Genomic DNA, 27530 nt, shown 5'->3' with positions numbered 1-27530 from the left:
ATATTCCCGTTTTTAGCTAACTCATTTGGAAGGGCCACACCTGGCAGCTTTTGAAGGACCTCCCCTTTGGGGGGAGGGGAGATTGAATGCTCCCAGAAGGGAGGTGGGCTACTTCCGGTACTGGAGCTTTCGCTCGGCCCTTCTTTCTGCTGGGGCGCTTGAGCTGGCAGTATGTATTCGTTGCTCTGTCTCGGGTAACTGCTATCTCTGTGCTTAGCAACCTTCAACTGGCAGGCTGTTCAGTTGTTTGATGAGTTACTTACAGACAACCCTAAATTCCTTTGAACTAGCTAAATTGGAAAGGGTCTGGGTTAAGCTTAGAGTTAAGAATATCTCTCTGTATTTCTATTTTCCTATTTCCTTATCTTTGATTTTTATTAGTTTCACCTTTGTTATTTAATTAATTCCCAAGTAATAAAATCTGATCGTTTTGTGAACTAAACCTTAGAGGCTCCTTTCGTATTGGCTTGGGAGGAATATCTTAAAAAGGGCTGTTCAGAGGGGAGGGTTAAACCTTAAAGGTCCCTCATATTTCCGAGACCCCAATATTAAGGCCAGTCACCCAAATAATGCTTAGTATATCAAATTTTGGCCTTCACAGTTTCATGATTAGGTCTGGATAACCACATTTGATAAGCTGGGAAATGTCCAGAAAACAGTGGCTAAGATAGTGAGAAGTCTTGAAACCATAAAAAAGATGATAAGGTAAAAGACTTGGGTATATCTCCCAAAAGGAAAAGAAGATTTTGTGAGGTGCACAATACCTGCCTTCAAATATATGACAACTAGGTAGAAGAGTAGGAATAGTGCTGTACTTGAAGTCAGAAAGATATGTGTTTGAATTCTGCCTCAGACACTTAACTGTAAGACTCTAGGCAAGTCACTTAAGTTCCCTCAGCCTCAGTTTCCACATCTATAAAATGGAGATAATAAGTATCTATTTTGGTTTGTTATAAGAAGCAAATTAGACAACACATGTAAGTCAATTTGTAAACCATTAAGAGTAATATAAATGCTAGCTATTATTATGACTATGAATATTATTAAAAGGACTGTCATGTGGAGGTAAGAGGTATTTTTTTTAATCCTGGAGGGGGTAAGTACTATAGGAACAATAGGTGATAGTTCCAGAGAGGTAGATTTAGCCTTGGTATAAAGAAAAAAAAAATCCCCAAAGTGAGAGCTATCCAAAAACTGAGGGAACTACTTTGGGAGGAAGAGGCTTCCCCTTCACTGAATGTTATAGAAGGAATTCTCATTCAGGTACAGTTTGGACCTCTGAGGTCCCTTCCAAGTTTAAGGCTGTACCTAGTCACTTGGTAAGGGCAATTGGACGTGATTACCATTTTTGTCCAGGGAAAAACTGCCCATAATGATAAAATAATAGATTCCTAAATTAAGGAAGCATGAGAAAAAGATAAAGGAAATGGAAGAATAAAGCTTAGTACAGGTGATTTTTTAATTACAAGAGAATATTTTAAAATACTTCATAAACCTTAAAGTACTATAAAAATCAGCTTGTTATTCTTACATCACTGTCTCTGGTAAAAATATCACTAGATAGAATATAAAGTGGAATCTGTACAGATAGAATCTTAAAAATATTAAATTACACTAAATGAGTAAATGGGCATGAGACAAAAGTGTGCTGTATTGGATAAAGTATTGGACTTTGACTTAGGAAGACCTGGGTTCAAATCCCATCTCAGATATTTACTAGCTTGTCCCCCCAAGGCTCTGACCTGGGCCCTCTTCTCCCTCTAAACTATTTCACTTAGTGATCTCATTAGCTCCCATGAATTTAATTATCATTTCTATGCAGATGATTCCCATATTTATCTATCTATTCTGACCTCCAGTCTCACATATCCAACTGCCTATTGGACATCCTAAACTGAATATTCCTTAAATATCTCAAATTCAACATGTCTAAAACTGAACCCATTAACTTTCTCCCAAAATTCTTCCTTCTCTATTCCTATTGAGAGGACCACCATTCTTCCAGTCACCCATGCTTGACTTACCCTCTGTTTGTTTCACATGTTAAAGAAACAAGAATCTTTCTGCTTTGAACTATTATAACTTTACTGCCCTATTAGATCCAAGGAATATTGCAAGACTGTCAACATAGACAATGTCTAGTATAATGTACTTTGTTGAATAGGCACTTAATAAGTGATAAATTAATGACCTAACCCATCCATGTTCTTTTCCAAAGAGGGCACAGGACAACTATCTTCATAGGCTATTTTCTGTTTAAAACAGAGTATTCCAATGGAATACTATTGTGCTGTAAGAAACGAGGAGCAGGAAGAGTTCAGAGAAACCTGGAGGGTCTTGCGTGGGCTGATGATGAGTGAGATGAGCAGAACCAGAAGAACATTGTACACAGTATCATCAACATTGAGTGTTGATCTACTGTGATGGACTATATTCTTCTCACCAATGCAATGGTACAGAAGAGTTCCAGGGAACTCATGATAGAAGAGGATCTCCAAATCCAAGAAAAAAAAAAAGAACTGTGGAGTATAGATGCTGAATGAACCATACTATTTCTTTTGTTTTTGGTGGTGTTGTTTTTTCTATTTTGAGGATTTTCATCATTGCTCTGATTTTTCTCTTATAACATGACTAATGCAGAAATAGGATTAATGTTATTATGTGTGTATATATCATACACACACACACACACACATATATATATATATATATATAAAACCTATATCAGATTACCTGCTGTCTAGGGGAGGGGGGAGGGAGGGAGAAAAATCTGAAATTGGAAAGCCTGTATAAACAAAAGTTGAGAACTATCTTTACATGTAACGGGAAAAAAAATAAAATACTTTATTAATTAAAAAAAAGACAGAGTATTCTTTTCTGTTAGAGATTATGGTGTCCATGAAATTTGTCAAATATTCAACATATGAAAATGAACACCAAGAACATTGGTAATTTTTATTCCCTGGAATTTTGAATATTTATTTTCAGTACCTCTTGGATGTGGTTGTATCCCCTACCTATTACACTCTTATGAAATGTTGGCCATTATTTGATTTTGTACCCAAAAAAAGTTTTGATATGTTATAGAAAACAATATACTATTTTTTTAATCTGGAGAGAAGATATTATGGTGACTAAAATATGGTCAGGTGATGAACATAAATGTATAAAGCCTTCTTTAGTGTTCTGTCTGTTACATTCATTTTCTATTTGCTGGCAAAAATATTTAAGGTTACTTTTTGTTTGTATAAACCACTAATTTCTATAAAGCTGTTATGATTTTCCAATCACTGTTTCTAGTCTCTTAATATTGGCTAACTTTTATTTTGTGCCAGGACCAATAAGCACCAAGCAAATAAATTCAAGCAGCCATTTGGGAAAAAAGAGGACACAGAAACATTGCATTTGAAAGACATTCACGCTTACCTCCAATTTTATACCTAAATTGTCATAATGGATTCCTTTGCAAAAATAGTAAATGGCTCTGATATTCCAATACTAAACGCCACAGTGGATAGAAAACACTGTGAGCCTGGAGTCGGGAAGACTTGAGTACAAATCCAGCCTCAAACATTTGCTAGCTGTGTGACCCTGGGCAAATCACTTATGGTTTGCCTCAGTTCTCTCATCTGTTAAATAGAGATAATAACTGCACCTGTTTCCCAGGTTGGTTGTGAGGATCAAATGAGATAATTGTAAAGTGCTTAGCACAGTGGCACAGTAAATTTCATATAAATATTAGTTATCATCATCATCATTAGTGATCTCACTGACAAAGTTAGCACCTCCAAACGTACAGAACACAACCCATACAGACCTCATTCTATAAGACCCTAATCCATGCCTCCCCATAAATCTTCCATTGAGGATCCACCCAATGTGCTGGGGAGACATTTCACTGTCTCTGTGGACAATATGAGGGTCCCAATGGGGAACAAAGATTATGCATCTATTATCCATTATTCTCAGTATATAACTGATTTGACACCATGTCTCTGATGCTATCTTTTGTATCATTCCTTGAGTATAATTCATCAGGGGTAATATGCTTCTGCCTATTTATGCCCACAATGCATTTCTCTACTGCCCTTTGGGTTATCTGTTATTTTAATTCTTCAGAGGTTGTGGTATTCCATCTTGTGGTCCTCCATATTGCTGGCTATGTAGCATCACTGAAAAATATTGGTGTTTAAAAAAAATAAAAGATAAGCCTTTATTTCAAAGAGGAATTTGGGTTCATTAAAAGCACTGAACAATTTCCCAAAGACAATCCAACCCAATCCATGACTCCTATTTAATTTTATGACCAGTTCATTTTTCATCTGTAGTGTCTGTCCAAAATACACATATTGATGGACCAGTTCCATGAGCTGTTCATCCAACCACATAAAATAGTATGGGAAACAAGTGTTCTCCTTTCACTTAGTTTTGCATCTATAAAGCACTTTAGGATTCACAAAATGCTTTCCTAACAAATTGCTGAGGTATAAGTATTATTGTTCCCATTTTAAAGATAAGAACTGAGGCTCTTATAGGTGACGTGACTTAGATAGGAATAAGAACCTGAAATAGGAATGCAAATGTCTCCTGCATCCAAATCTGAAGCACTGTCCACTATATTCCCCTGCCTCTCAGAATCCAATGAATAAAATAACATTTATCTTAGAAACAGGTCATCGCCCCTTTCGTCAAAGTATACTCAAATCTAATGATGGTGGAAAGGTCTTAAACCAGAAATGATACTATCAGTAATATTCCTATCTACTTTGCAATTAGAGTCAGATTTACATATTTTAACAGGGATAGGAGACAGCAATAGCATGTCAGTTTTAATCTTCCCTGCTAAAGAAAAATAAGTAATTTGAGTTGCTATCTCTTAAAGAACATTTAATGCAAAATGTAAAAACAGCTGTCTAGAGGCATCATTGTATAGTTGAAAGCATGCCAGATTTGCTCTGTCATTTATTACCTGGGTGTCCTTGGGCATATAGCCTCACATTTCTTGGACAGTTTCCCCATCTGTAAAATACTAGATGACCTCCAAGATCCCTTCAAATTCTAGTTTCCTTCTCTTATTGTCCTACTTAATTTCCCCACCTGTCTCTCTTCAATTTACCAACAGTGTCATCCCACCTAATATTTTTTCTTCTACTTTTTTAATCTTCCACAAACTCCCCTTTCTCTCTTAAAACCTATTCCAACTGTATTGCCTCTCACTTGTTGTTCATTCATTTCAGTCATGTCCTATTCTTCATGACCCCATTTGGAGTTTTCTTGGCAAAGATGCTGTAGTTGTTTGCCATTTCCTTCTCCAGATAATTTTACAATGAGGAAACTGAGGCAAGCAGGGTTAAGTGAAAGTGTAAGAGTTCAGATTTGAACCTAGGGAGATGAGTCTTCCTGACTCCAGGCCCAGCTCTCTATACACTGCACCATTTAGTTGCCACTACCCCTCACTAGCCCACATTTAAGTTCAATGGTGAAGATAGGTATCTTTGTTACATCTACCAAAAGCTGAGGGACATGAGGTGAGGAATCAAACGCTGAGGGGAAAAAGAGGAAGGGAATCAAAAGGAAGACCTACAAATGGCAGATCAGGCCATACCTCTGAGGTTTATAACAGCATTTAGAAACAAAAAAACTCATAAACTACAAAACAGTAATATTAACTCTTTGGAAAAGAAAATCTAATTTGAGGTCATCTGTTTTTCACAGAACATACATCATTGTTGGCATTCAACTAATATTAACAACTAAGAATATGTCTCCCATGCCTCAGTTCAATTTAGCTAGCAATAGGGTTATATAAAGGACATCTTCCAAAAACTATTCAAAAGTGGAATTAATCAACTTGGGAGGTAGTAGTTTTTCCCTCAGTGGATATCTTCAAGCAAAGTTTCTCTTGGTAATCTCATCAGTTCTGAAGGATTCAATAATCATGTCTACACAGGAAACTCCTAGATCTATATATCTAGCCTTCATCTCTCTGCTGAATTCCAATCACACTTCTCCAGCTTCATGGGCCTATCTCCACTTGAATATTCCATAAGCATCTTAAACCAGTATGTCCAAAATAGAAATAATTAAAGCCACCCTCTATCCTAATTTCCATATTACAGTCAACAGTATGACCATCCATCCAGTTACCCTGGTTCTCAAACTGAGTCATCCTCAATTCTTCACTCTTCACTTCACACCACCATCCAATCAGTGGACAAATCTTATTGGTTATAAGACCACATCTCTCTCCTCTATTTACTCACCAAAACCATCCTAACTCAGGCCCTCAACCCTACTCACTTGGACTACTGAAATAGCCTCATAATTGATCTCTCTGTCTCAAGTCCCTCCCTACTCAAATCCATCTTCCATGGAGATGCCAAATTTATATACCTTAAAGCACACATGTGACCATGTCACTCCCCTCCTTAAGAAACTTGAGTCACTCAATGGCCTCTAGGGTAAAATACAAATTCCTATGCTTAGCATTTAAAGCCCTTAACAATCTGGCTCCAAACTATCCTTCCTGGGTGATTCCTAATTACTCCTCACACACTCTACATTTTACTATTCCCCATAAATGATATTTCAGCTTCCATCACAATACCTTAGCACTGCCCTCTCCTCTTATTCTTGTAATGCTCTTCCTCCTCATCTTAGCCCTTTGAAACCCCAAGCTTACTTCAAGGCTTAGCTCCAATTCCACCAGCTCCTCCACGCAGTTAAAGACCTTTTCCTGATTTCAGTTGTTTGAGCCCTTTATCTTTCCCCCTCAAAAAAAAAATCACTTCTTATTTATTTCATATAGATTGTGTGTTTACTTCACTATGGACATGTTGCTTCCCCATCCCTATTCCCACCACCAACTAAATGGAAGGTCCTGAAGGGAAAGGGATGTTTTGTTTTCATCTTATAGAGTACCTCACATCTAATAGGCACTTAATAAAGGCTTGTACAATCAAATTTGATGACCACTTGTTAAATATAATGAAGAGCAGACTCTAATTTATGTACAGGTTGGAGTGGATATATTCTAAGGTTTCTTCCAATTCTGAGACTCTATGATTCTGCAAAAAGACAAGTAAGTGTGAATTTGGTCATTTCTGTATAGTAAGTGAATAATTAAATCTCCAAGGACCCTGAAAGGTGCATGCAAATATCTGTTGTTTTTCACCCACAAGGATGAAACTACTTATTTTGCATTTATTTTATTTTCAATTTAAAGCTTATTTACATTCGAAGCCTTCATATCTAATTTAAATAAGTTGCAATCAGTTGAATGTTGTATACTGGGTGCACATAGCAAATCAACTTCCTCAGTGATTCATGTGAACGATTAACAAACTAAAGACAGAAAAACACTTACACTCAAATAAATACAATTTTTAAAAATAATCAAACATATGATTCCCTTGTGTTTGAATATATTTAAACTGAATATCTTCAACTATCCAAAAACGTGAAATGTAATTAGGTTGTGTAATTAAATGTACATTTTGAGTGATAAATATGTGCTAAGAGTTTCTAATTTAAAGTTACTGGCTTCTAAAATTATTCTTTTTTTAAATGAGGAATATATATCTACACATATATACATACATATATACACATACATATATATATATATATGTATGAGAAAGTTCAGTAGTCTAGATTAACTGCAAAGAGGAAGTAAGGAAATTAAAAGAGCAAAAATCAGTTATTAAACTATTTAAACAATATTATTCAGATAAATAGAGACACATCAAAAGTTTGTCCTGGGTTTTCTCCACTCACAAAATTGTTATTTTCCCCTAAGATCACTCCATCGCACTCTCCCATTGCCAAATCTAGGAACACGGAAAATGCTCATCTACAAAGAGGGGCCATTTGTGAGCTACCGATGCTCTAAGAAAAAAGGGGAAAACTCCATGATGTAGTGGGAAAAGTGTTTGGCTTGGAGTCAAGTGACCTGATGCTGACTCTTACTAGCTGTGTAACTGCTGACAAGTCACTTAATCTCTTTGAGGCTCAGTTTCTTTATCCATAAAATGGGGATACATAATATTCTACCTCAAGGACAAGTTATTAGGAAAGTGTCTTGTAAACTCTAGAGCCCCTATCAAACAATAAATGATCATTTATTAAGTACCTAATCCTAGCTCTACTATGTGCTGGGCACTAGTGATACAAACAGAAAATCAAACAGTCTCTGTCCTTGAGGATCTTAAGGACTAATGGGGAGACAATTCACACATATACAGACATAAGGGTAGGTGGGGTAAGTCATTTTAGTTCTTAACTAAGTGAGAATGGATTTCAATTAATTAATCAAAAGACCTTAGAACTAGAATAAAATCACATAAGAATTATTTTCAGTGGACTGGACTAGCCAAAAGAAATTTGACATGCAGCAGGGATCATCTAGTTGTCCATAAATATCAAACAAGTTAATATGCTGAGGATTGTCTAGAAACTGGAGTATGCACATCCCTGAGAATGAAGGGGCAGGGGGATAGGGTAGGAATGGGGATGGGGATGGGGATGGGGATGGGGATGGGGATAGAGGGGTGGAGAGGGGTAAAAGAAAGACTTCAAAAGGGTCTAGAGGATATCAGACCTCCCATCTTCCCATCAGTGTCTAAGATAGCAGAGGCTCCCATCTTCCCAATGGTGTTCTAGATGGCATTTCCAGATCAACTGGCAGCAGTATCCCAATCATTGGATGTCATGGACAGACTGAACTCAATGGCTCTATAAGGAGCCTATCAGAGAAACTATGCCTAAAGGAGCTTCTTGAGGACCCCATGAATGGATAAAAGGACTTCTGGCAATCAGGAACTGTGTCTGGTCACAGGGTACTCTAGGTCTGAGCCCACTTCTCCCTAGACTTTGTATTCCACATATTACAAGAGGAAGAATGTGTTACAGACTTTGGCGGGTAGAAACAAGAGGGAAAGAGAGGAATTTTTTGTACCAACCCTTCTTTTTGTATTACTACATTAAATATCCCTTTTAAAATACTACTTAAGGGTGGCTGACTAAATGGTTCTCAACTGACAACCTTGGTAGGAAGTCTACCAGTGAAGTATAAGCCATAGGCATTAGAGAAACACCCCTAGGTGTAGGAGGCAGTGTAGCTAGGCTCTGAGGGCCCAATTCACTTGTGAGGGTAGGAGTTGAGATGAAAATCCTCAGATCTTATGTGGATTGTATAGGTTAATGCAAAACATATTTAAAAAAACAAATATAAGATAAAATTGTAGAGGTTCAGGGAAGCAGCACTAGCACCACTGGGACAAGGATAGATCTCATGGTGAAAGTGGATCTTGAGCAAGGTTATGAAGGGATTCTAAGAGGTAGGGGAGAGGAAGGAGAGCATTTAAGTTATGAGGCATAGCCAGTGCAAAGGGATGGAGAGGACAGATAGAATATTTTATGTGAAGAAAATAAGATGGTTAGCTTGGCTAGACCATAAAGTTCATGAAGAGGAGTATTATGTAATTAAGGCTGGAGTCAGGTTGGAAGAAGAGTTTCAAATGCCAAACAAACACATTTATATTTGATCCTGAAGTCAGAATATCTTGGGAGAGGATTTTGAACTACAGGGTACCTTAGAGATCATGTAGTCACAGAATCATAGGATTTCAGTTAGAAAGGATCCCAGAAAGGAAGATATCTCAGAAGCCAACCATCTAGTCCAACTTATACATCAACAAGTATCCCCTCCAGAACACAGCTGACAAGTGATAATACCACATTTGCTTGAAGACTTCCTGTAAGAGAGGAAATCTACCACCTTTCAAGTTAGCATATATACTTCCACAAAATTTTTCCTCACATACAAAGCCTAAATCTCACTTCTTTCAATTCCCACTCATTGCTCCCTGTTCTGCCCTTTGGGGCCAATCTGAATAAATCTAGTCCCTCCCGCCCATTACAGTCCTTCAAATATTTGAAGACCACTATTAAGGTCTTTTCCTAAGTCTTCTCTTCTCTAGACTAAATACCTCTAACTGCCTCTAAATACCTCTAACTGCCTCATTTTTCAGAGGAGGAAATTCAGGCCCTGAAAGGTTAAATGCTTTATATTTAAATTAGTTTATCAGATTGAGTTCCTTTCAGGCCAAAACAGTAGAAAATACCTTGGAAGGCAGAAAAAATAGGGTCAGGACTGTCACCTGCTTCACAAGTTTACTTTGAGTCAGGCTCACTTCATCTTGAAAGATAACTCAAATCCAAAAAGAGCAGAAATTTCTGCTACTATGGAAGAAAAATAAAACTCAAAACCATGTCCTAGAAATAGATTTTAACTGCTTCGGGCATGAATTTCTACCATTACAAAATCCACTGTCCCTCATTTTGTTATTCAATAGTCAGTGATTCCCCCCCTCCCCCCCCCCCCCCATCAATCCTTCTTGATGTGCCATTTTTCAAGGGTGCTGCTATTTACCTCAGTTCTCTATCTCCCTTTCTAGACTGACCTGACCTGATTGATTTTGTAGAGACACCTCCTTTGGTCTCATTTATCAGAAGTAGATGATGAATTGGAAAAAAGGCTGGATTTGAAGTCAGAGGATCTGGGTTGGGATGCCAGCTCTGTTCCTCATTACACATGACACCCTGGAAAAATCACTTCAATTCTAGGCCTCACTTTCTTCCTCCATAAAATAAGGAAGCTGGACTAGATAATATCTAAGATACTATCTATCTCCATGCCTTTGTACCTGTCCTGTATACCAAAAATGCCCTCCCAACTCAACTCTACCCTTTTCAATCCTGCTTTCTTGTCAAGATTAGCCCAAATTCCAAATGAGGCCTCTGCTGATTTCCACCCACCCTCCAACTACTAGTGTTTCCCCATTTTAAAAAATTACCTTGTCTTTATTCTGTATGTCATTTGCATCTATTCATTTGTATCCATGTCTCTGCCATTGAGCTGTAAGCTCATTGAGGTCAGAAGCTGGTTCACTTCTGTCTTGCTATTCTCAGAGCAAGGCACAGTGCCTGGCACATACAGCAGCAGGTCCTTAATAAAGGCTTATTTGCTGACTGATTCCAGCTCTAAACCTAGGATCCTATGGACTTTCTTCATCAGTATAAAGAACATACTTAGCTCTCTCCAGAAGAGCTAAGCCACAACTGCAATCATATATTCAGTTCCAGGCATAAAACTTTAGCAAGGTCAAGCTAGAGCACATCAAGAGGAAAAAGACTAGCAAGGAAAGGGACTAGAGAACATGTCATAGGAAGATCACTGAAACAACTAGGGACATTTGGCCTAGAGACAAGGAGATAAAGAGAGGGCATGAGAGTTACTGAATGAAAGAAGAATTCTACTTTTTCTGCTTGGCCCTTTGGGTACAGAATGAGGAGTAATGCATGGAAGTTGCTGAAAGGCAGCTTTAATGTTCATGTAAGAAAAATGTCCTAACAATTGAAGATATTCAAAAGTGAGGTGGTGAGGGGCAGCTAGGTGGTGCAGTGAATAAAGCACCCAACCTTGGATTCAGGAGGACCTGAGTTCAAATCCGGCCTCAGACACTTGACACTTACTAGCCATGTGACCCTGGGCAAGTCACTTAAGCCCCCCTCCCCCCCAAAAAAGTGAGGCAGAATGCTTTGGAAGTAAGGAAATATGCATTTATTAAGTTTCTACTATGTGCCAGATACTTTACAAATATTGTCTCATTTAATCTTCACAACCACTCTGAGAAGTAGGTGTTATTTTTATTATCTCCATTTTACAGCTGAGGAAATTAAGGTAGGAAGAAGTTGAGCGATTTGCCCAGGGTCACATAAATAGTCAGTCTGAAGCTGAATTTGAGCTCAGGTCTCCCTGACTCCAGACCCAGTGTGCTATCCATTGTGTCATCCAGTTTCCTCCTTTGGGAGGTTGTGAGTTCCCTATCACTGTAGAGCTCCAAGTGGAGGATGGATGACCTCTTGTCAGTGATGCTTTAGAGTGAATTCTTGATCATGAGTGGGTCGTGCTTTGTAATTTCCAACTTGGAGTTTCTATGATTTTGCTGACAAGACTGCCAAAGAGAGAATGTGCCTATTCCTTTTCTTGTTGTCTAAAGAAAGAGAAGTAATGGGGCAGATTCCACAATATGCAGACTCCCTTTTCTCTCCTTGATCCAAGAACCTATTGTTCTCAGAAGCCTTTAGAGAAGGGATGTTCTTCCACTGCATGGCTATTCTCTCCTCTTTCCACCTCAATATCAGCACAACATCTGCAAGGTTATTTCATATATAGTTTTTTTCTTTTACAAATACTAATAGATGGGGCAGCTAGGTGGCGCAATGGATAGAGCACCAGCCCTGGAGTCAAAAGTACCTGAGTTCAAATCTGGCCTCAGACACTTAACACTTACTAGCTTTGTGACTCTGGGCAAGACACTTAACCCCAGTTGCCTCACTAAAAAAAAAAAAAATACTAATAGATACATGTCAGTTATTATAGGATCATAGATTTAGAGTTGGAAGGGACTTAGAGATTATCTGGTCCAACGCCCTCCTTTTACAGATGACCTAGAGAAGTTAGAAAACTTGACCAAGGTCAGAAAAATAGTAAGTGGAAAAACTGGGATCATGCACGGTTTGCTCATCTTTTTTAAATGCAGACTATTTGTGTTATATTAAGTTTTTACTATATGTAGTTGCTATAGAATTTGGCATAATTTTTTATCTGGGAGAGATATTAATCCATAAACTTTTATTGTATGTACAACCTAAACACATTAGGAAATAGCTGAAATAAAGCAGACAAAAGTAGTATACCATTTGAAATACCATTTAACCTAAAAAGTCTATAATCATGGGGACCAGGAAGGAGAGAGCATTTCAGATCTAAGGGTTAGTTAGAATACTTATAAGAGAGTCAGTGTGGCACGGTGGATAAACTACACTTCTGACACTTCTAACTGTGTGACCTTGGGCAAATCACTATATCTCTCTGAATTTCAGTTTCATCTTTGGTAAAATGAGAAGGTTGGACTAGCTGGCCTCTAAGGTCTCATCTAGCTCTAAACTGATAACTCCATAATAAATATCAGAAGCTTGAACCCAAAATAATCCTCTAGACTGTCATTCAGTTCTTGTTAATCATGACCAAAATGACTAACCTACTCTGGACATGTATATTCCCCAAAGTCAACTGTATAAGTAGTGTGGGTTTTTTTGAGGGGGAGACCAAAATTTGAAAGCAATTCTCACAAACACTTTCAGTGGGCTGTCTATACTGTTCTTGGACTTTCATTTGTGTATGCAAAAGAATTCCTCTAAAAATTATATCCCTGGGAGAGATAACAATAAATCAAATTTGTTTTGTTTTATACCAGTATAAAAATTTTTAAATTCAACAGTTTCAATCCATGTTCTGCTGACTGCTTCAAAAGAATTGCAGAGAATACCTACAATGTTCAAAATTTTTCAAATGAAAGGAAATGCTTTTATTTATATTTTGTACTTTTATTAACATTGGATTAATCAAGAAGAGGCCAAGGAGGCCACTTCCCTCCTGTCCTTTAATGGCAAGCTATAAGTGCATGGGAAAAGTATTTGATCCTTTCACTGAATTTAGAGAAGTCCCACAGGAATACCTATCAGTAGATTTTGGAGTACCACTGACTAGTGCATCTTGGGAAATAATCAGGGCCTCAAGTCTGGCAGATCTTTGCTGCTATTTTCAGACAGCTTTTAAATTACTAATGTTTTATGTTAGTATAAATAATACCTATGAGGTATTCTCCCCACTTTAAGAAATGTTTTTCATCTGTTTTCCCCATGTTGAAGACAAAAGCTGTTGGTTCTGTTGTATTCAAAGATGCCTAAAATGAAAATGTATTTGTATTTTCCATTTTCTGACTTCACAGATATGATAGGATGATTAATGATTCAGTAAGGTGAAATGAGACCAAAACTGACCCCTGGGTGAAAAGTGACATTTCCAAAGTACTGCTGCTATAATGATAACAATAATTACCAGGACCCAAAGTATTTCCTGAGCATTAATGACTGGCTGGGGTTAATGACATGGATATTCAGACTATCAACATTCCCCAAAGCAGTCATTAGTCCCTGGGAAATGGCCCGTTCCTGGATCACAGTTATTCTGCTCTACCACTGCAGAAACCCACTTCATATACAGGTTTTCAAGGCAAGTTGTATTCATGGCTACTTACGTTTGGTGCACCTCTGGGAGCCAGGGGCTTTGCTCCAGCCTTGACAGCACTGCCCTCCACAGACATTCACCCTGCAATACAGCAATGGTAGAAAGTAAACCAGGAGCAAACACTATCATCCTGCCCTCCCCAAAACCCAAACTTCAAAGGGCTTTTCCTCTAAGAGCAAAAAACCCTGCCTCGGGGGAGGCCTAACTGGTTATACAAGGTGCCCAAAAGTTAGCTGCCAAAGTGGAGAGGATGGTAAGAGCACAGAAGTGAGGAAGGAAGCCAGGGAGCCTTATTAAGAACTGATTCTCCTATAATGAATACCAGCTCTGTAAAAGAGAAAGAAATTCATAGTAAGAATACTGTTTAAAAGGGAGGGGAAAAAATGTTGTTAGGATGGTCTTGTTATAAGAGCAACAAAATAAATTTAGCTTCATCGATAATAGGTTTACAGAAAGAGTTCAAACAATTCTTGACTTATTCTTAAAAAAAAAAAATCTCCCTAATTCCTTTTCCCCCCCACTCCCACCATTCGTGTGACATTTGTACACTGAGAAAAGCTCAGTTCAAACTAGAAAAATTGTCAGGAACAACCCTTCTCAGTGAAATCGCCCCTACAGACTGCATACAGGTGCAGAAAATTTAATAAAAGTTCTAAGATGCAGAGGCCCTCAAAAGTGCTACTTCATCAAGGACTACTTAGATGTTAGGAACTAATTTCCCTAGTTAGAATAAAGTTGTCTTGGGGAGGGAACGTGTAATGACATCATGTTTTACATAGTCTAGAGAGTAATTATTCAACCCAGTCTGAAATGCCTTTTGTATTTCTTCACAGTTCAGTAACCATGAGTATGCCCTGCTCATTATCTTCCTTAAAAGTAACTTTGTTTCTCTGGCTTTCATTGCATCCTTCCTGGCTTGCAGGATGGCAGAGAATGGTACTTGCTCACACTCAGAACAGGCCCGGTGCTTCTCTGAAGTTTGCTCCCAACTCTGCAGGGGCAGGCAGGAGGGATCTCCGCACACACTTCGACAGAAAGGTGTTAGGAGGGAGGAAGGGAGGAAGGGAGGGTGGTGTTTGCCTTACCCCTGTAGCTGCTGCTTCTGGTGAACCTGCAGGCTGGAGCTGGAGCTGCTGCTGTGGGTCTCCTGTTGCACTTTGGAGCGCACAACATGCCTGCCGGGTTTGGTAAACTGCCCCGCCGGAGGGTGGCCAACGGGCTTGGGGTGGTGCTGCACGCCGGGGCCCAAGCGGAGCGGCTGCTCCTGCGGGGGCTGCGGCGGCCGGAGAACTTGCACGCTTGGCGCGCTTGGTTTGCTCATCCTGCGGGTCCGTTCCTGTGTGCTCGTCGTAGTGCTCCTGCTGCTGCTACTGCTGCTGCTGCTGTAGCGGGTGTTGAGCGCAACATTGAAAGTTCTCGGATGCCCTCCTAGAGGCACGGCAGAGCCCAGTTGTCCCGCACCCCCGGCGACCCCGGCGTCAGAAGAGCCGCTCTGGCCGGGACGCACGACATAGGTGATCTTTCTCACCCTGCTGTGCACGGAGGAAGCGAACACCCCGGCCCACAGCAGGAGCCCCCACCTGATCCAAGTCACCTCCATGGCACAAACCGCTCGGGGAGCGGGAAGGGGACGGACACTGCAAACACGGGGTCTCTCTCTCTCTCTCTCTCTCTCTCTCTCTCTCTCTCTCTCTCTCTCTCTCTCTCTCTCTCTCTCTCTCTTTCTCTTTCTCTCTCTCTGTCTCCCTCCCTTGGCTCGGTCGCTCCCCTACCCTCTCCCCAGGACTGGAGCGCAGCTCCCACTCAGCAGCGCGACACGGTTTTCCTGCCGAGCCTGCCCCCGCCCCCCGCCAGTGTGCACAACTCGACTCTCCCTCCCTCTTTTCCCAGAAGAAATGCTCAGATCCCCAAGTTTTAGCAAAGGCGAGAGAGCAGCCGTTCCGAGGAAGAAAACATGCTCAGAAGTGGAGAGGGAGCTGTAGGGGGAAGCCGAGCCAGCCTAGACCCCGGCAGAGTGGAGAGCAGGAGGGGGCGGGCGTGGGGGTGGGGAGCCAGGAGAAAAGAGGGGGAGGGGCGAGGGCCGGGGGCGCGCCGAAGGTACGGACTGAAACTGACTGAGCGCTCTCCTGCTCTCTATGGAGCAGATGTTTCTGTAGCGAGACCCGCAGCCTGGGTTCTTGGGGGACGTCAGGGGTGGTGGGACTGTTGGCTTGTGTGTATTTGTGAGTGAGGGCGGGTGGAATCACTCTTTGGGGCAGCCCGGTCTGGAAAGTCTTTTTAAAAGTTTCTGTGCGAGTGAGCTGAGTGTCAGGTCCGAACAGCCAATCTCTAGCAGACATGACGTCAGGCAGTAAAGCCTAATTGGGGAGACCGTGAGATGAGCCTGAGTGAGCGATCCCAGCCACAATACGCTCCGCTCCGGCTCCGGCGGCGGCCCGCCGGCTAAAGTTACCCGAGGTTCAGAAAGTCAGATGGAAGGGATTCTCCCCACGGCGCCTCCCCCCCACACACACCCCGGTCCCCTCCCCAGCCCCACCATAACACTTACACACTTCCCCCCCTCCCCCACCTCCAATTGAGGACAAAGAACTCAACAAAGTCACTGAATAGCCCTTTTCTTCTTGGAGGCTCCGTTTGGAAAATGTTGGGGAAACCGGGGCAGTTTCTTATCAGCGTTTCCAACAGATGCTCGTCCAAATGGTAATACAAGGGCTTGTGTGCGGGTGCCCGAGTCAAAAGCCCTTTTTATGCTCCACAGGAACCCCGCTGGAAGGCATCGTTGTTCTGTGAAAGAGGAAGAACTTGGACCTGGGTTCTAATCTCACTATCTGTGTGATTTGCTGTGTTATTTGGATACCTCGGTTTCCTCATCTGTAAAAATGAGGGAGTTGTAGTGAATGATGTCTGAGAACCCTTCCAGCTCTGAATCTGTGACCTTTGGAAGTCGTCTGACCAGAGATAGTCTAAAGGTGAAGGTTTTCTATGAAGCTAAGCTAGTTCTAGTTTAGTGTTATTGAAAGGACAGAGAGCAAGACCAGAATTTGAATCCTGGCTCTGACACAATGATTTGTGTGACATATTAACTACTTGACAGAGGCCAAATCACTTAACTTCTTGACGCGTCCATTTCTTCTTCTGTAAACTGAAGGTGATATTTGTGCTACCTCCTTCACAGGGTTATTGTAAAAGAAAGATCTTTTTATCAACAAGCATTTATTAAGCACTAATTCCATACCCAGCACTGCGGTAGGTGTTGGAGATACCAAAAAGAAAATAGAAATAGTGATAGGATCATAATCCAATCCTTTTTTATAGAGGAAAAAATTGAGGCCCAAGAAGGGTTAAGTGACTTTTGCACAAGGTCACACATAAGCATCAGAAGCAGGATTTGAAACTGGCTCCTACAGCCAGTGTACCATACCACCTCGAGAGATTATCATGGGAAACAGTATGTACCCATGTAAGTATAGAGAAAATATGTACATTGAAGGGGTGTAGTGGGGGAGGAGGAGGAGGTCAAGTGAAGGATCAGGACACAGAGTCACTTGAACAGGGCTCTGTACACTATATAAAGGTGAAGTATCGTTCTGTTTGGCCTGGACCTATCATTTCATTAATGTAGGCAACTCCCATTGTGGAAACTCCATCCAGTGATGCACATCTTCAAATGGTCTGTAACATCATTTGTCATAGTTGCCAGGGGGATGGGAGTATGGAGGGGGAGGTGGTGTTGGGAGATGGACTGAAAGGTTAAGTAACTTGCCAATAGTCACAACGCTGGTATGTGTCAGAGACAAGATTTGAAACCACATCTTCTTTATTTCACTACTCTGCATTTTCAGCTATTATATATATATATATATATATATATGTTATTTTTACATTTCTTTCCTCAGTGCTCTAATCCTCAAAGAGCAATCGTAGTTAGGGGAGAAAAGCTTTTATAGTAAAGCAAAGAGGGTAAAGGCTATTTGTCCTTTGCCATGCCCTCCACTGTTAGAGGATAGTCAAGTTTTGGTCCAGGATTATATAATCAAGAGCTTAACGTACCTTCAAGCCATTGTTCACAATTAATTGTCTGGTGAAAAGAATAGATGATAAATCCCTATCACCTCTACAAAGTTCCTACATACCTCTCTACTTATTTCGTATTTTGTACTCCTCTTCACATATTGTCATTGCAAACTGCCCTATTTAGACAAGCCAATCTCCCACCTTCATGCCTTTGCACAAAAGGTCTCCCCAGTCTGAAATGTTTCCCCCCATACCCCCACCTCACAGAATCCTTAGCTTTTTCCTTCAAAGCACATAGCTCAAATGCCACTTCTTTGAGAAGCCATTCGTAATTATTCTGTAAGTAGCACTTTCTCCCTTTGGAAATTACTTTGTAAGACTTTTTATATACTTTGTTTTTACTGAGTTGGGCACTATGTTATGTCTCTCTCCCCAACACCCCAATAGAATGTAAGGTCCTTCAGGACAACAACTCTTTAATTTTTGCCTTTGTATCTCTGGCACCTAAATCCAGTGCCTTGCATATAGTAGTCACTTAATGAATGCTTGTTGAATTCTAATAATTCATTTTCTTCCCTCCGAACCCCATTAACACCAAATGCTTCCCCCTTCCTAATATTATACTTAAGGGCACCACCACCCTCTCAGTCACCTAGGCTCACAATCTAGGTATCATCCTCAACTCTACAATCTCTCTTAACTCCCCCCCCCATCCAATCAGTGGTCAAGCATTGTCATTTCTACCTTTATAGCATTCCTTTGACCCTGTTACCCCCCTCATCACCTAGTACATGGACTACTGCAATAGCTTCTGGTTGATCTTCCTGTCTCAAGTCTCTCCTCACTCCAGTCCTTGCTTCACTGAGCTAACAAGTTAATCTTCCTAAAATGCAGATCTGACCATATCATACACTACCCCTTTCCCCCCTTCAGTAAACTCCACAGCCCTCTATTAGCTCCAGGATCAAATATAAACTCCTGTTTGCCTTCCAAACCCTTCATATCTAGCCCCTTCCTACTCCCCCAGACTTCTTACACCTTGCTCCCCCTCTATGTACAGTGATACTGGCCTCCTTGCTATTCCTTGAACATGAATTCCATCTCCCAACTCTGAGCATTTTCCTGACTGTTGCCATGCCTGGAATGCTTTCTCTTCTTAGCTCCACCTCCTGGTTTCCCTGGCTTCTTTCAGGTCTCAGTTAAAATCCTACCTTCTACAAGAAGCCTTTCTGAGTCCTCTTTAATCTTAGTGCCTTCCCTCTGAGATTATGTCCAGTTTATCTTGTCTATATCTTGATTGTCCATAATGGTTTATGCATTGTTTATGGTCCATAATTGTCTACTGCATGTGCAGATAACACGTGTTTATATGTTGTCTCCCCCATTAGACTGTAAACTCCCTGAAAGCAGGAATTGTCTTTTGCCTTTCTTTGTATTCCCAGTACCTGACAAAGTGCCTGGCACACAGTAAACATTTACTAAATGGTAGGTAATTGACTGACTGACTGGATTGAATTAAATTGAAAATCTATAATGTTATATAATGTGTAGTATGGAAAAAAGTTCCTACCTACAACAAAAATCTACCCCTTGCTCTAGAGGAAGCTCCTGAAGTGGGTCACTTAGTGGTTTCTATCTATAGATTTCTTCTTTTCCAGCAGGGAATACAGAGTGGTCCTTGAAAGGAGCACAAAGGATGGAGGGGGAATAGAGACAACATCAAGGACTGACACTTAAAAGGACTGGACCAGTACAGGAAAGAGACAATAGCAGAAGACTCTTTAAAGATCATAGAGAAGGTCAGAAACTGATGGTTCTAATCATCCCTCACCATCCTGGACCCTTAGTTGGGCCAGTAAATTTCTATTATAAATTGCTCAGAAAACAACAAATAACAGGGAAACTGGATTGACTAAAAAGCCTGGGGAACCTGTGGATGTATATTTGCCTGTGGGGAGTAATTGTCCTTATTTCTGAGTAGAGAGGCTGAATAAAATGTTTACTGTTAAAAGGGGGAAAAAAGGACCTCAGTACAATCAGTTCTTTAATGATACAGACACACACACACACACACACACACACACACACTAATGAGGAGGGGAAAATCCCACCAGTATAAAGAACTTCTCATATCATTTATTTACTTGACTGCAGGCAGTAAAACTCTATCATAGCCTGGCTTGTGCATGGATTTGTATATGACAGGAGACTAGCATGCCCTCTAAATCAAAAGTACATAGATAAAAGCCTATAACATGAGTACTAATCCTTTCCCTAAGGGGGCCCCCCCTATGTATTTGTATACATAGCAGATAATGGGGAAATACCATACACATTAGGAAATAGTCTCTTCTCTAATCAGATTAACACCCACAAAACATATGTGTGCCTTATACCATTAGCATAACAAAAATAACAATTCCTTAAATATGGCTAATGCCATGCTAAGTATGCTTGTTAAGGATGATCACTAATTCTGATCAAAATCACTCACATTTTGAAGACCAAGTCCCTGTTTCTGTTAGGAAGTTGGAACAGTATATGCCAATTTAATGCCATGGATCCTAACTCCATACCTCCTGGTGTTCAAGATCCATTTACATTGGCAAAATATGACTTCCTGATTTAAAAAAGAAGAAGAAATCTAACAATGTCACAAAATTCCTTGGGCTTCAGATGGTTCTTACCAAACAATACTCAGATGAGCTAAGTGTAAATGAATCAGAAAAGCATGGTATATTTCCCATTAAACACACACACAACAGATGGTTTCGAGGATTAAAAGAAAAAGAGACTAATAATGCCATTTAAATAAAAAGATTTTGCAACTATTAATCCAATTCAAAATGAAGCCTATCTTACTCATACCTTTGTGATTTTTTTATTCAACCAATAATAATTTATTAATCTTATTAATTAACTGAGCATCTTTCTATGGCACAATAGAAAAAGATTTTAATTTAGAGTAGGAAGACCTGGATTCAAATTCCGACTTGCTACTTTCTGTGAGACTTCGGGCAAGTAACTTCAACTCTCTGACCCTCAGTTTCCACAAATCTAAAAAGAGATAGTTAGCTTGATTGACCTCTAAGGTTCTTTCCAGCTCTAAATCAGTGATCCTAAAAGAAATTAAATCAAGGTTAATGACCATCTATGTTCAGATTTTGCTCCAATCCCTAATGTGTTCTCTAAATCCATAGGCTTGGGAAATATATCCAAGTTCTATTTGTAGATTTATCAAAAAATTCTAAGCCACTAAAAAATCAAGGCAAAATAAACTGAAATGAGGAAAGAAAAAAAGAGAAAGAAGGAAAAGGGAGGAAAGGGAATAAAAAACAAGAATGAAAAAAAATAAAGAAGATCTTTTAGGTGCCTTCCAACTCTTGACTTATGATCCTCTAAATAATGTCACAGATTCTATCATAAGCTTTTATTTGAACATCACCTTGACTTTTTCCTTAATAGTATTTTTCCAATTACATGTAAAAATAGATTTCAGCATTCATTTTTGTAAGATTTTAAGTTCCAAATTTTTCTCCCTCCCTCCCTCCCTTCACTCCCCCTTTCCCAAGATAGCAAGCAATCTGATATAGGTTCTATATGTACAATCATGTTAAACATGTTTCTATATTAATCATGCTGTGAAAGAAGAATCAGAACAAAAGGGAACAACCACAAGAAAGAAATTAAAACAACAAATAAAGTGAAAATAACATACCTCAACCTGCATTTAGACTTCATAGTTCTTTTTCTGGTTGTGGAGAACATTTTCCATCCTAATTCTTTTGGAATTCTTGGATCATTGTATTCCTGAGAAGAACTAAGCCTATCACAATTGATCATGGCACAATGTTGCTGTTATTCACTTTACTCAGCATCAAGTCTTAAGGTCATATAGATAGTAGGTAGTATGGTCAATTTTCAAACCCTAAGACTTCTGATTTCGAGTCCAAAGTTCTTTCCACTCTCTCCCCCTGTACGAAGTTAGAGTTGCAAGACTATAGTACAGAGGAGAATGGAAGCTGGACTTTTGTGAATAGAATGAGATCACCAAGGAAGAGAGCAAAGAGAGAAGAAGAGGACAAAAGCTTAGACTAAGTCCACACTTGGGTGTCAGGAGCTTGAGTTTTCAACAATGAACCAAGAGGAATTTGGATAGTAGAACAAGAGCCAAGAGAGAAGTGTCACAGAAACCATACAAAAGGAGGGGCTAGTTCACAGTGTCTACTGTTATAGGAAAGTCAAGCAAAATATAGTATGAGAAAAGACTCAAGGTTTAGCAATGAAGAGGTTATTGGTGACCTTAGAAAGAATAGTTTCAGGGGCAGCTAAGTGGCGCAGTGGATAGAGCACTGGCCCTGGAGTCAGGAGGACTTGAGTTCAAATCTGGACTCAGACACTTGAAACTTACTAGCTGTGTGACCTTGGGCAAGTCACTTAACCCCAATTGCCTCACCAAAAAAAAAAAAAAGAATAGCTTCAGAGGCTGGGGGCGGGGTGAGAGTAGGGGTTGGGGTTGGTTTCAGAGCAGGTGCAGATCTCCATTGGTCGAAAGAATTTCCTTGCCAGGGGTTCCCTATGCTGCTGAAATGGGGGGGAATAAGGATAAGGAGGAAGAGAAGGAAGAGAAGGAGGAGGAGAAGAGGTAAGGTCATCCATGGCTGAGATGTGAATTCAGAGATCAAAAAACAGCAGCCAGATCACAAGGCATAAAAATATCAGTTTCTTTGTCTTATTTTTTCTTTTAAAAATTTATATATTTCTTTTTATATACATTTGTAATCTGTCCCTCCCGTCTAATTTAACAAACAGATGAAAAAACCTTCATTATAAAAATGCTTAATCCAGGAAAATAAATTCCCACATTGGCTATGTCCCCAAATACATATCTTACTTTGCATTTTAAATGTATCTCCTTTCTGGAAGGAGGCAAGTGTCATGATTCATATTTAGTTTAATGGACTTATGGTTTATCATTGCATTGACCAGAGCTCGAATGTAATACAAAGTTTTTTTCCTCTACAATGTTATTGTCACCATATAAATTATTCTAGTTCTGTTCACTTCTCTAGGCACTAGTTCACAAAAGTCTTCCTCCAGTTATTAAAGTGTTCATATCATCATCTCTTATAGCATAATAGCAATCTATTATGTTCATACACCCTAATTTGTCTAAGCATCCCCCAGTAAGTGGGCACTCCTTTAGTTTCCAAATTTTGGCTACTACAAAAAAGAGCCATTATAAATATTTTTGTATGTATAGCTCCTTTGCCTCTTTCTTTGATCTCTTTGAGGTTTAGGCCTAGCAGTGGTATAGTTGGGTCAAAGGACATGTTCATTTTAGTAACTTTTTGAGCAGAGCTCCTGATTGCTTTCTAGAATGGCAGGACTAATTTATAGTTCAACCATCAACACCGTAGGGTGCCTGTATTCCTGCAGACATTTGTTATTTTCCTCTTTTGTCATCTTCTCCATTCTGAGGGGTAAGACCTTGGAATTTTTTTAATTTGCATTTCTTAAGATATTTATGATTTAGAACTTTTTTTTTTCAAATGATTGTTGATAGTTTGGATTTCTTCCTTTGAAAATTTCCAGTTCATTACCTTTATCTGTTGCAGAATGATTCTTAATTTTATAAATTTGTGTCAATTCCTTACACATCTTGAATATGAGATATTTATCAGAAAAACTTGCTGCAAAGATTTTTTTCCCAACTGACTACACTTTTCCATTTTAACTATATCAGATTTGTTTATGTAAACTTTTAAATTTTACATAATCAAAATTGTCCATTTTATCTTGTATGATCTTTTCTATAAAATTGTTCAGTCATGAACTCATCCCCTATCTGCAGATCCAAAAGGTAATTTCTTCCTTGTTTCTCTAATTTGTTTATGATGTGAACTCATATCTTATATCTATACCAATTTAGAGCTTATATGATGTGGGGTATTAGTCTACATCTAATTTGTGCCAGACTGTTTTCCAGTTTTCCCAGAACTTTTTGCAAGTTGTGAGCCCTTCCCCCAGTAACTGGAGTCTTTGGATACATTGAACATTATGTTAACTGTATCTACTTTCTGCTATAGGTTGTATATCTAATATATTCCATTAATCAACCTATTTTTTAACCAGTATTAAATCATTTTTAATGATTACTGCTTTGTAGTACAGTTTGAGACCTGGTACTGATAAACTACCTTCCTACTTTTTATTTTCATTTTTTACCCTTGACAATCTTGACCTTTTGTTCCTCCATGTGAATTTTGTTATTATTTTCTCTATTTCTATAAAATAATCCTTTGGTAGCCCGGGTGATATAGCACTGAATAAATTCATTTAGGTAGTTTTGTCACTTTTATTATATTGGCTTGACCTGCCCATAAACAATTAATGCTTCTTTTATTTACATCTTTATTTTTGCAAACATATGATTGTTGGATTCATATAGTTCTTGGGTATCATTCTTTGGTTATTGCAACCTCAAATATTTTATATCTTCTGTAGTTATTTCAACTGAAATTTCTTTCTAACTCTTCTTAATGGGTTTTATTGGTGACATGAAGGAATTTACTCCTTGTGGTCACACTTTTTTCAAACTTAAAACACTATTATCCAGCCCCATCACTCAATTTATTCAGCAGACTTGGTTTTGAATAACTTCTGATCATTCTAAAAAATGACCTACTCTCAGAAATCTCTAAGATTTTTTTTTTACATGAACTGCTTTCAAATGTAACTTCTTATTACTTGTATATTTGATTTCTTTAACCAGGGTATAGGATTTAAAATCTATTCCTAGTGAAATATAGCCATACCTCAAGGTCACAAAACCAGTCAGTAAGCTGTTATCCTCCTAGCTATAAAATATCTCCAAAAGAAAAACAGTGGTCTCACTAACCAAAGTTTCCTTTGCAAGAGGTGAAAGAATAGAGTCTACAGACCATTTAATCAAAGATATTTCCCTCTCCCTAATAAGAACCTCTAAGTTTTTCACTTATGTGCAAAGCAAGAAAAACAGGAGACAAGCCGATGAGAGCAAGGGGAAGCAGGCTGTTTAACAGGCCGTATCTTTCAGTATCCCCCCTCCCCCAGTACTAACTTTAACATATTCAAATACTCAACATGGATCTATAACCTCATTGATGTGAATATCCTTTTCTGTGTTATGGATCATAACACATCCATGCCTTTTTTTCTCTGGGCCTGTCATTTTTGTCTTCCCATGAGTTCACCACAGGGGAACTACCTAGTTGTGTGCTGGTAAAATTCAATGACTGGCTCTCCAAAAAAACTATACACAGGAAACATTTAAGTTTAGTCTACAAATATTAATGCTTTCTCCATCATTTACTTAAGTATACAATCAACCAACAAGATATCACGCACTGATTTGTGGCATTTGTCAATTTTCAAAGTGTAAATGCTCAAGCTAAAAATTGGACAATTGGTTCTCTCAAACTTCCTTCAGACTATCTATACAGTATAACCCCTGGATCTATCCAATGTGTTAGGGACCTTCTATACTTTCTTTTGATGTCACAAAAGTACTAGTGATGCACACGGGTTGTTTTTTTAAGTTTTCCCTCCTTTTCACCATGTGACCAACCTCTTTTTCACTCATATATTTCTCTGTTGTCACCATCTACTTTGATTCTCTCAACTTCATGCCTCCTTGTTAGTAATGTATTAGGTCCATTTCCCAAGATGATTAGGAGAAAAGGAAAAGAACCTATATATATATGTTTTTAAATGTTTATAGCAGCTCTCTCTGTGGTGGCAAAAAACTGGAAAATGCGGGGATGTCCATAAGTTGGGGAATGGCCGAACCAGTGTGCTATATGATTGTGATGAAATACTACTGTGTTATAGGAAATGATGAGCTCAGTGATTTTAGAAAAACATGGAAAGACTTTCATGAAATAATGAAGACCAAAATGAGCAGAACCAAGAGGATGTTGTATATGGTAAAAGCAATATTGTTTTAAGAACAACTTTGAGTGACCAAGTAATTTTGACTATTATAAACATGCAAATTAACTACATAGGACCTGTGAAGGAAGATGCTATCTGCATCCAGAAAAAGAATTGATAATTAGAAGTTTGTATTGTATGGTTTTACATATATAGATATAATATCTATATATGTATGCATATATATACATATTTGTGTCCAATGGTAGCCATCTCTAGGGTGGGGGAGAAGAAAAGGGGAAAAGAAAATTATATGGTAACATTATATATTTAAATAAAAAGCAAGTTGTACATAATAGTTGTGCAGTTTCATATGCAATCCTCTCGTATTCAATTCTGCTTTGTTATGGATACACTTGTTCTACTTCTTAAGTTAAGAATAAAATTATTTTTTAAAGGACCTTTAAAGTTGTAGATCTCAAAAAAATAATGTATTGCAGCCTACTCACACCTACCATGCACCTTTCCATTGCCCTCTGAGGGATATACTTTTTTAATTCTTCAGAAACTGAAGTATTCTATGTCTCACAGCCATAAAACTGCACAAGAATATCTGCATAGGGGGCAGCTAGATGGTGCAGTGGATAAAGCACCAGCCCTGGATTCAGGAGGACCTGAGTTCAAATCCAGCCTCAGACACTTGACACTTACTATCTGTGTGACCCTGGGCAAGTCATTTAACCTTCGTTGCCCGACCAAAAAAAAAAAAAAGGAAGAAAATCTGCATTAAAAGAATGGTCTTTTCCCTCAAGAAGTTTATAGTCATTAAGAGAGCTTTGCAACTTCTCCAAGGCAATCTAGTCATCTTTTTTCCTGTTGAATTTTGGGCCCATTGTAATATGTATATTATATTGTAGTATATATATGGATATGGATATGGTTTTATGGCACATCATAGTCTGAATCTTATTCATTCTTCATCTGCTTGGGTGTATATGGAGACCAATCTCTTTTGAGTGGTTATGAATCTAATCCAGAAAGCTCTGCCATGCTCCAAGTTTCGATGCAATCAACACAATATCATTCACAGATAGGAGCATCTGGAGGAGTTCACAGTCTATAAGGAATTCCCCTTTGACTTAGAGTCTACGCTGGCTTTCCTCCATGATGCTAGAGAATATCTTTAACATACTCTCAGTCACTTGGGCATGGTTGCTATAAATGCTATCTACCCCCAAAGGGCATTTTTCTCAGTTCGTTCCCAGACCTAATCATGGATAAGCAAGCAACTGAAATCCAAACCAGAGTTCTCTGAGCTCACTTGTTATTTCTTTTCATTTGATTATTAATTTTTTAAAAGAATTCTTGTAATAAAAGCATGGCCACCTAGAGAAAAGTAACAGCACCAAGCCCAAACTTGGGCTTTTTTCTCTGCTGACCTCAATAA

General features: G+C 39.0%; 1 protein-coding gene across 1 annotated transcript in view; it reads right to left on the bottom strand.

The window, feature by feature from the left end:
• Positions 1-15982, bottom strand: part of LTBP1 (latent transforming growth factor beta binding protein 1) — a 481244-nt gene extending 465262 nt beyond the window's left edge. The window contains 2 exon segments of the mRNA XM_043987916.1: positions 14166-14236; positions 15241-15982. Of these exon segments, the coding sequence (XP_043843851.1) occupies positions 14166-14236; positions 15241-15755 (586 nt within the window). The 5' untranslated portion in view covers positions 15756-15982.
• Positions 15983-27530: the final 11548 nt, after the last annotated feature.

Source organism: Dromiciops gliroides, chromosome 2 (assembly GCF_019393635.1).
Source record: "Dromiciops gliroides isolate mDroGli1 chromosome 2, mDroGli1.pri, whole genome shotgun sequence".
NCBI lineage: Eukaryota > Metazoa > Chordata > Mammalia > Microbiotheria > Microbiotheriidae > Dromiciops > Dromiciops gliroides.
The sequence above is the reverse complement of the archived record's forward strand: the minus strand, read 5'-3'. Positions and strand labels throughout refer to the sequence as shown.